Consider the following 10,415-nt stretch of genomic DNA (forward strand, 5'->3'; position numbering starts at 1 on the left):
AACTTAATTAGTTTTATTATATATATATATATATATATATATATATGCAAGTTACATAACTTATGGAAATTATTGAAAAAACTTAAAAAAAGTAATACAGGGTAAATATGTTATAGGGATAAAGTACTTGTTGATGGTCATTTTCCTTCCTATGGTCCATAGTTTGGAATTACAATTGGAGGAAGGACAGACCATGCTTTGGCTGGAGTAAAATTCTTCTACCACAAAGAAATACATAACTAAATAGTGAAATATCAGGGCAAAAGGGTGACATTTTATTTAGGTAGATATAGTCAATAAATATTTAGTAATTAAAAATCTTTTCATTAAGGAATTCAGGTTTTTTAATGTTTTCAGATATACCACAAGATCTCACAATGCCTAGAAAACTGGAAGAAACCTCTTCAGGAAAATTTGGAACCTCTGCATCAGTCAGAATTCACTCAAAAAATTTCCTGTTACAAACAAATGGCCTGAAAAGGTAACACACAAACCCCTTCCTCTCCCCAGAAACAGGAAAAAAAGGAGGAATAATACAAATTTTCAGTAACAACAACAACAAAAAATAGGCCAACCTGAAAAAGTAGGATATAGAGGGTGTGTGAAAGCCAGAAAATGAGGTCTTTTTACAGTAAACCTGTATTTTTGCCAGTTACGAGAGAAGTGGTTGAAAACATCAATGATCATATTAAGAGTTTAAATCACACTTCTAACTTTAACAGAAACAATACTTACCACAGTGCAACACATAAATCACTTCTCTGAAATTTGATCAAGTTACCTACATGACATTTAAATTTTCTTTTAAACATAAAGACACTAAAGCAATCACATAATTTCTATAACAATTTATCAAAAAACACTACTTAGATAGTGCAGCATATTAACACAGGATTTCTCCCTCAACCAGAGGCAAAGTATTTTTGGATGGCAGGACAAGGAACAAGAAATTATGGCAATTGCTTGTTGGAGGTGTTGCACTTACCATTGGAAATCCATAATCTGCTGTATCCAAATATGTACATCATATGATTGTAACATTCTTCAGTCGGCAGTTATGAGCAGTCAAAGAGAAACAGGGTTTTGGAATGGCTACATCACCTTACCGACAACAGTTACATAAACTAATTGGTTAACTTTTTTTTTCCAGTTCTCAAACCAAATTAAACAACCTTTCTTAATCAACTGTTGGAGACATTCTTGATCTTCTGACATGGTGGATAGTTATTACTACTACTACTATCATTACTGTCCTTGTCTGTACCAAAGAGTGTATCGTAACTGTAACCACAGCAACTGCACAAGTTGCAATTTACACAACTTGGAACTTTGAACATGTAGGTTATTGAGGGCATAATGGTGATTGATGACGACATGCCAACTAGTAGCAAAGTCACAGTTAGTGTGACTTGGAGTTTTCTGCTGAAGATCCATTGGGTTTTGGTCTGAAAAACAGATGCAGCAATGATCAAATACGACTCACGTAATGGTGGTTACACAAGAACTACTGTCATTAACTACAGTGTTTCTGCTGATGATATGACCAGTCATAACTCAGTAAATCTTTGTTCAATTTGGAAAGTGTAATAGTTGTATTTCATCGTATGCTACATCCTGTACAAGTTTAACTAAAGTCAGATAAGTCTTGGATTTTTTACGTCCAACCCCTGTCATCAAGGCATCTCCAGTTGATGAAAAAAATCCTGCGTTAACAAGTAAAATGATAAATATTTTCTCACCTGTACCACCAGTTAAGTTGGAAAATATTTGATGAATAATTCTGAAAAAAAAAGAAGTAAAAATTATCATTACACACATCTTTTTGTTAATTAATCTTTCATAATAAACCTCAATACTCATTAAATATTATGATTTTCACATATTTTCTTTTTTTGTGTGTATGTGTAAGGCACCTTGCAATATTAGAGGTTTTGCTAGATCCAAGTCTACGAGGTATACATGGTCAAACTACCAGACAAAATTAAAGGTTGTGCAAGTTCCCTACTGCTGTAGAGAAGGTACAAAGTCAAACAAAATATACATGAATATTTAATATCTCAGCTAGAAGAAATTTTCATTGATGACAATTTTTTCTTTAATCAATAACTACAAAGTAAAAAAAAAACAAAAACAAACATATGACCTACAATTGGTAGATACATCTCATCCTGGTAGCTTATTAAATTTTTAAGAAATAATAATTTACTAACTTTTTATTAGCTTTACAAAACACTAAATTTGCTTTTGTTCCTTTGATAAATACAGCACATACAACTTTATAATAGTTCCTAGAATTTTCCATTAAATTATAGTTAGTTAGTTAAGTCTTGTAAATATTGGTACTTTTTTTTAAACAATAAGCAGTCTCTCTGAATGTAATTCATCTGGAAGATTTGGAAATAGTCTAGCTGAACCCAACTTACATTTTAAAATGTTTTATTTCAGTTCCATTTAATAACAACATTTTATGGATAATTTTATAAAACTTTTCAGGATCATCAATACTATCAACACATTATTTATGTTAGTATAATGCTTTTCACAATGGAAAAAGAAGAAAGAAAATATACTTTGTACCTTTAAAAACAAATTGTTACCATTACCAGTTTTATTTTTTCATATGCACAATTACAAATATAAAGTTCAACAGCAATCTGCACTATTGTAAAGCAAACAGAAAAACACTCACTCACTCACTTGACCCAGATGTAATAAACAAACAAGTACATGTGCTTATAAGATTGTAGATAACATCTAACAGCATATAGGTGCTTCAGATGGATACAAAAACTTCATTTTATAAGAGTTTAATATAGAAGTTGGTCAATAAGAAAAAATGGGGGAAACATGAATATATCAAAAAGAAAATATATTGTAAAATTACATCTAATTAAGCACAAAATATAAGCATTAATCCCAAATTATTGTATGTTGTTTAAATGTATGATGTGCATGTGTGTGTGTACATACAAATGTTATACCTTAATTGAAAATTATTTATGTCATCATGTGAAAAAAAAAATGTGTTTGTTTGATAAGTTTATATCCAAGAGTGAATGCAGGAAAGGTGCCTTTGTTATAGCTGTGTATTCTACTCTGCTTCAGATACGGCTAATAAATAAATTCAGTGTAAACTCTCATCATGGCAGTGCTACAAAATCTCCAACTCATAAAATTTATAAAAAGAATAACAAAATAAAATGCATATACCACATTTTAAACTGTTGCAATATCTCATTACATAGAATACTGGTGGATGTTATTACCACTGAATTAGCAATACTGGTTCAATATTATGTCAATTTCTGCCAGTAAGTTTGGTTTATTTCATTTTTTTCTTACTGCTGTATTTATAATGGCGTACTGGTTTTCACAGTTCAACTACAACTATCCAAAAGCAGCACAAGAGAAATTTGAGTTATGTCTTTAAACATCAATACAAGAATGGATTACTTTATGCTTTGTCAGTCTCTTGAATGTTTCTGTGAATAGAGAAATAGTGATTCAGAAAAATATTATGTGCATCTCTCTGAAAATAATATAATTTTAAGGTTTATATCATTTAATCAAAACAATCAACTAAAAAGTAATGTAATTAAACAACATGTGATTTGGAGTACAAGGAGTGTTGTTATTATGTAATTTCATATTACCATAAATTTTAGGGCTAGATCATAAAAGATGTTTTATCAATAAAAGAAAAATGTGATTGAGTAAATACATTTAAAAATAAGGATTTCTTTAAGTTTATGAAAAATGTATATTTTATTAGGTTAATATCAATTTAAAGATAGTTTTACTGTACTAGACAAGTAGAGAGAGCTTACTTACCCTTCAAGGGGTTGACGGAAGTGTTGGATATTTTGTCTATTCTGAGATCTCGCTCTCCTCCAGTTAGGATGATAATGAGGTCCTCTCACTTCTCGAGGATTTGTAGACTCTGCAGGTGTTGTACTTGAGGAAGGATCCCCTGGTCCAGAACCATCGAGCTGATTCCCTCGGGACGTTTCCCCTCTGCTGTGTTCATGATCAAGTCTTCTTAATGTGTCTAAGAAAGTATTGGCACTCCAGAGCTAGCAAAGTAAAATATATATATATATATATATATATATATATCATGTATATGTTAAAACATATTCTTTTAATATTCATATAATATTTGATCTATATACAGAAACAAAATTCTACAATGTTCTACTTACTACCGTGTAACAAGGAACAATAATTCCTTTAAGTATATTATATGAATTCACAGTTCATCTTTGCTTAAAGACTGTTGATACAACTCATCTTTTCTTTTAATTAATGTAGCTTAATGGTAATAAGAAATTTATTTAGGTTCTATTTTTTCTTTGAAAATATTGAGAATTTGACATGAAAAAAGCCAAATGTTTTGTCACTGCCATACACATTACAACAGAAGAATATGGCACTAAGGTCAATTTCATAAGTTGTCAACAGCTTGGAGTACTATTAGATTCTTAGGACCAAGCAGTTTCAAGTCCCGCGACGAGATTCTTATTATAAACAGATAACTAATCTGAGTGAACATACACAAACTTATTTAAATTTGTTTCAAGTATACAAGCCAAAATTTATAAACTTTAATTTTATGCAACCTTTAGCTGAAATCTAAAACTAACATTTATTGTTAATCAATTAATTCCAATATAATATTTCTAAAAAAAAGAAGGAGCTCGCTGTTGCTGAAATCTAATTGATTATCTAACCAAACTATTATAACACCCAAATGTTCTCCTACTTAGTCCTCAATCCTTCTGCCAAAATTGAATTAATGTGTTTATATATATTACATTTTAGTTTCTTTTTTCACCAAAGGTAAATTTGAAAAGAGAATCTGTGATTTAGAAAACTAATGCATTCTTTAATAAAGGTGAATTTGAAAAGAGAATCTGTGATGTAAGGCCTAATTCATTCTTTGATTATCCATACCTTTTGCTATGTACTGCAGTTTTGCCTATTCAAGGCTCATCAGCACAGCTTTGGTCAACAACCCACAGAAATAGAGTTAGGCCTCTTATAATGGTGATGTGTATATAATATTTATGGAGTTTTTGAGTTCTTTTTAATTCAACATGCAGTAGCCACAGCAATTCATTTAATAAAATATTATAAATGTAGGAAAATATATGTAGAGGTATGTTTAAATAACCAATATCTTAATATTTTCCTTATGCTAAAAAGTACACAGACGTATAAAATTTACACACTGCCAACTACCTTGCAATAAAAGACTTGTTTGATTTTTAAACAAACGAAACATTAACCGATACAAATATATTTAACATTTACAGCTTTTTTTAATGATAGTAATTACCTCTGCAAATTGAGCAGCTGGATCTACTTCATCTTCTGATTCTTCACTGGAAAAAAACGAAAAAAAAAAACGTGTGGACCCATAAGAAGTATAATGATTTTAGATGGCAAATATACAAAGTCTACTGGCTTGTACAACACTATATATTTACACCTTTTTTATTTTTCCACAAAGTTTTTGAAGCTATTCAGAGATAGCACTCAAGGTTTTTTCATCTTGTTGTGGTTTAACCCTATTCACATGGGTAGAGGCCAAAGTGTGCAACCTTCTACAGGGTGCCATTAAACATGGTATTACATATTTAACATCAGAGTTATAAACATTTTGTTTTACCCTATATTGCTCATTAAGCACCAATTCATGGTAGAAGACAGTAAATACCACATACAATATACAGGGATAATGAAACAAAAAACTGTACATATGCATTTTAGAGGTTCTACAGGTTATGCAAATTATATGAAGTAATAAAGTATTTTTATTCTTCAAACAAAAATCACCTTATACTCCAAATTGTCAGAGCCCGAGTCACGCTGACCTCATCAATTGACAGATATATCTTGAGTACAAACACCTTTGTAACATCTAATTTTTTCATGTACAACAAAGTTGTAATTTTACAAGAAGCTTCCAAATTTCATATAGATACACATAGTAAATTCGGAATTATAGTCAATGTTCCTTCTTAAATAAGGGTTCAGTCCAATAGGCCAAACACGTACACATTCAGTTAATTTGCATCATGGAATATACTTACATAAATATACCAACCTAAAATGTAATAAAAGAAAAATAAATTACATTTCACCAACTTTATTCAGTTCACAACATAACACAGCCTGCTAATACAAATAGCATCTCAACTGCTACTATTTCTGTCGTATCCCAGCCAACCTGAACAGCCACAATATTTGGGAAAAAGCCTCGCCAGCATTGGATAAAACAATTATGGTGCGGTTGACATATTATATACCCTTCCTTTCTCAGAAGTTCTTATTGGTAATCACTTGCTGAAGATTGCAGTTTGGAACCTTATCAACTAGATGTAGCTGGAAAGCTATAAAGGCTTACAAATTACATATTCTCAAAATCTATACCAAGATGTGACTCACATCTACACAAAGCCAGTTTCTTTGGATAACAATCTCTTTCATGAATAAACTAAAATGATGAATATTGTTGCAAAAATTCATTGATTCATACTGCAAACCAAGTTCTTTCTGTGCTAACCTTCCTTAGAAGCATCATATATATATATATATATATATATATATAGATCTAAAACAATAAAAATATACAATAGTAAAGCATATGTTAACTGTGGTCTTGTACTGCATTGCACAATAAATCAAAACCTGTAAAAACTTCAGACATTAGTGTACAACTTTACCTCTTGTCAAAAGACTATATAAGTGAATTAATGAATAAATAATTTACCAATATGATATCCATTTTTAATATATCTCTTATGTGCTTAGTGAAGCTATCATGTGATGCGTGTGTGCCTGTCTTTCACAAGTGTTCCCATGTTCTGTACCAGTCATTCCTTTTCAATTCAACAAATGTCCGATATGTTTCACACCATACCCTCTCAAATTTTAATTTTTTTTACATACCCATAAATATGTTGTATGTTATATTAATAAGAACTGTGTGAAACTTCAACATCCCAAGCCTGTTATTAACATTCAACTTGAAGATTTTTGTACCATTCACTACCAATGATAGTTCACATATCAAACCATATTGAGTACTTTTTTTTCCTGTTCCAACAGAACGGACCAAAAAAAAAAAAAACACAAGCAGTATTTAATGAGATTAATTACAATATTGGTGGTATTTTTTTGTGACTTTTATTTTTAGAGTCCTTGTAAAAAACAAAGCCATATACCAACATGCATTTTAATGTATAAAACTATAGAAGAATGTTTAAAAATGAAAATACTTTTTGTCATTAAAGAATTTCTGAAGCTATTCCCATTTACAGTGTATAACTACAACTTAATCCTTTTGGGTAATTAGCATTTTGTGACAAGTTAAAATACATTAGTTGAAAAATTAATTTTCTATCATAAGAAAAACCACTACCTGTAAAGTTAAATGTGTTCTGGCTCAGTACAAGAAGAAAAAATGAAAATGTACATGAACTTGGAAGATGAACTAAGCAAAACAACTGTGGTGATACTCTTCTCCCAATCCAGGAAACTCTCCCCCTCATCTACATCATTCTTTAAAAGAACCCCTTTTCACCAAATAAATAAAAATTTCAACACAGTACCTAAAAGATCCTTTGTAGGTGTTTGCACTTACATGTAATTATAGAAAATTGAGTTACCATGGGAAAAAGAGAAAAGTATTTCAAGAGAAATGATATGATCAGAATGTATATGATACTCATAAGATTTAGTGATTAACTTGATTAATCAATATAACCAATTGCCTAAAAGCTTCAATTACGTTGATTAGCGCCATGGAAAATAAACAATAAATCAAAATTATGATTAAATTTACAAAAATATTATCAAATAATCAAAGATATAATTTTCTTACAATGAAAGTATATTTCCGACAGGTACTTACTTCCGCTCACATACATAGCTTTTCTCGTTCAGTGCTGCCCTCTATTTCCATTTTTTTTTCAAAGGCCATAAGCCTTTCATTCCCATGCACCCCTCAATTCATATGGTTTAACTGATTCTCACATGCAAATTATCATGCGACAGACCACCACCAATAGTAGTGCGACACACCCACGTGACTCATATGATTCCCTCTATGCTATTCTACCAAACTATTACCGAGATTCTAAGTAATACAATCAAGAAGAAAATCTGCCTGATGGTAAGCAAAGGCAAATTGAACCAAATCCAGTGAAGGATGAGGCATGCAAGTACCCTCTCAAGAGAGAAGAAGGAAAAAAGAAAGAAGAAGAAGAGAGAGATAAAAATGCTCATCATGAAACAATGTCTGGGGAAGGAGGAGAAAAGTATACTGTGAAACGTGTTTAAAAAAGGCTGAGGTAGGACTAGCAGATTCTACAGTAGAAGACTGGGAAGGAAAGCCACAATCAGGCAGCGGAAAACTGACTAAATCTAGGTTGTCCTAAACAGGTTCAGCGGTTGTAGGAGGAAGGCGAGCATTGTCGGGAGAATGTAGTGCAAACTCTAGCTCCCAAGTGTCCTCACAAACTAGATTAATTGTAAGAAGTCTAAATTATTAAGAATTATAACAATGAAATAGTCAATATAATGTAAATTTTAGTGTGTAGTGAAACAAACATAGGTATAAGACATTGTCTTGAAGAAAAGAAGATATTTAACCTAATTATCAATTTACCTGTAAGATGAACTACAGGTAAACCGAAAATAACACTTGTTAAGCCTAATCAAATTGTGCAGGACAAAGTATATCACTAAGCTCCAAGTTAAAACCATAACTTAACAATAATATGTACAGTATTAAGAGAAGTTTGTGTGGGCCAGACTCCAGGGGACCCCAGAAACAAAGTCAATTTGAAGAAGTATACAACATAAATAATAACGAAAATGAAACAGATGTTATACTGTAAAATTAAGTCAGTGTGTAATGACAATAACATACATATGAAATGTGATACTTTGAAAAAATAACAATATAGTTAACATAACTTATGATATAAGGGTAAGATGAATTACAGGTAATTCTAAAACAACAAATACTCATATTAAGCTTAATCTAACAATATGGGACAAAGGATACAACAACACTAATTTCAAACCTGAACATAAGTACGAGTATTGACCAATTTAACTAAACTCATGTTGTTGAACCCAAATAACTACAGATAATAATATTAACAGTAAAAATATTCCAAAACACAGTATAATACCTTATTTTTCCAAAGTTGGCAGACTGTATTTCAAAATGTGTGAGCCCCCAAACTCAAGTCTAAGTCTGACAAAGGTCAGCTCATTGGATGATCAATCTCCCGACAAACTAAAGCCAATAATCCCCCAGTGTAAATAGGCTGATAGAAAATATGAATTCCAAAGTGGTCACTTAGAATTCATATTCAAAATAAATAACCAAACAAAACTACGTTGGCAGAAAGAAAAAAATATTTGTAATGAAGTATTAAGTTCCATAACTAGGTAAAAATATAAAATAATTCAACTTCGGAATAAGTTACAAATATCACCATTGTATAATATATAGTAAACTTGGTGTGAGAAATTGACAAGAGTATACACACACACAAAAAAAAACAACAACATATCGCACAAAACACCTGAACACGAAACAAGAAGTGATAGGTAGAATACCATAATGGGACGTGGGTGTGTGGTACTACTATTGGTGGAGGTTTGTCTCATGATAATTTATATATGAGAATCAGTTAAACCATGTGGATCGAGGGCAGCACTGAATGAGAACAGCTATGCATGTGAGCGGAAGTAAAGTACCTTGTCGAAATTGTTTCCGATTATTACAATTTTTGATTATTCCAACTATCAAAGTCTCATGTGAGAATAACAGATCAGTTGTATGTAAATGATTAATTATCTAATTCTACTTACTGCCCAGCTCTATTAACCATCAATACAAAATATCAACAGTTATGTTACACAAAACCTGAAAAACTCTTATTAATTCATGCTACATTAGAACTTAGGAAATTCTCAACAGTAAAATACCAGTTTTCAGTATATACCATTTAAAAATAAATTAACAATGAACTTGCAATTCTCTCAAAATAAAAATCTGTAAATACAAATAAACATTTCTTGAATGGTAAACATAGATTTACTGGCATAAAAATTATTGTGGACAAAAGCATTTTAAACTAAACAGATCTTTTTAATGACTTGAGATTCTTCTAGAATATTGTGTGTGAATGAATTGTATATGATATAATGGTAAAGTTAGTAAAACTAATTTACCTTTCTTGTGGTGCAGCTGAATGATTTAGTTCTTCTATGAATCCACTCTGACATCGAGGGCATGTGTAATCCTGAAATATTGTTTACAAAGGATTAAAAATTTCCATACAATATACACAAGGAAAAAAAAAAAAAAGTACTTTATATATATATATATA

At 30.9% G+C, this 10,415-nt stretch overlaps 1 protein-coding gene and 1 long non-coding RNA gene across 2 annotated transcripts in view; one reads left to right on the top strand and one right to left on the bottom strand.

The window, feature by feature from the left end:
* The window catches only part of LOC111088206, a 27,510-nt gene extending 23,529 nt beyond the window's left edge, over positions 1–3,981 (top strand). The window contains exons 2-3 of the long non-coding RNA XR_002612808.1: positions 358–481; positions 3,895–3,981. This is a non-coding gene — a long non-coding RNA (uncharacterized LOC111088206). The remainder of the gene's footprint in view (positions 1–357; positions 482–3,894) is intronic.
* The window catches only part of LOC106468571 (E3 ubiquitin-protein ligase RNF115-like), a 30,538-nt gene that overhangs the window by 9,694 nt on the left and 10,429 nt on the right, over positions 1–10,415 (bottom strand). Inside the window, exons 2-5 of the mRNA XM_013929009.2 lie at positions 10,258–10,328; positions 5,339–5,384; positions 3,832–4,073; positions 1,740–1,780 (exon numbers count right to left, since the gene is read on the bottom strand). Of these exons, the coding sequence (XP_013784463.1) occupies positions 1,740–1,780; positions 3,832–4,073; positions 5,339–5,384; positions 10,258–10,328 (400 nt within the window). The remainder of the gene's footprint in view (positions 1–1,739; positions 1,781–3,831; positions 4,074–5,338; positions 5,385–10,257; positions 10,329–10,415) is intronic.

Source organism: Limulus polyphemus, unplaced genomic scaffold (assembly GCF_000517525.1).
Source record: "Limulus polyphemus unplaced genomic scaffold, Limulus_polyphemus-2.1.2 Scaffold89, whole genome shotgun sequence".
Taxonomy (NCBI): domain Eukaryota; kingdom Metazoa; phylum Arthropoda; class Merostomata; order Xiphosura; family Limulidae; genus Limulus; species Limulus polyphemus.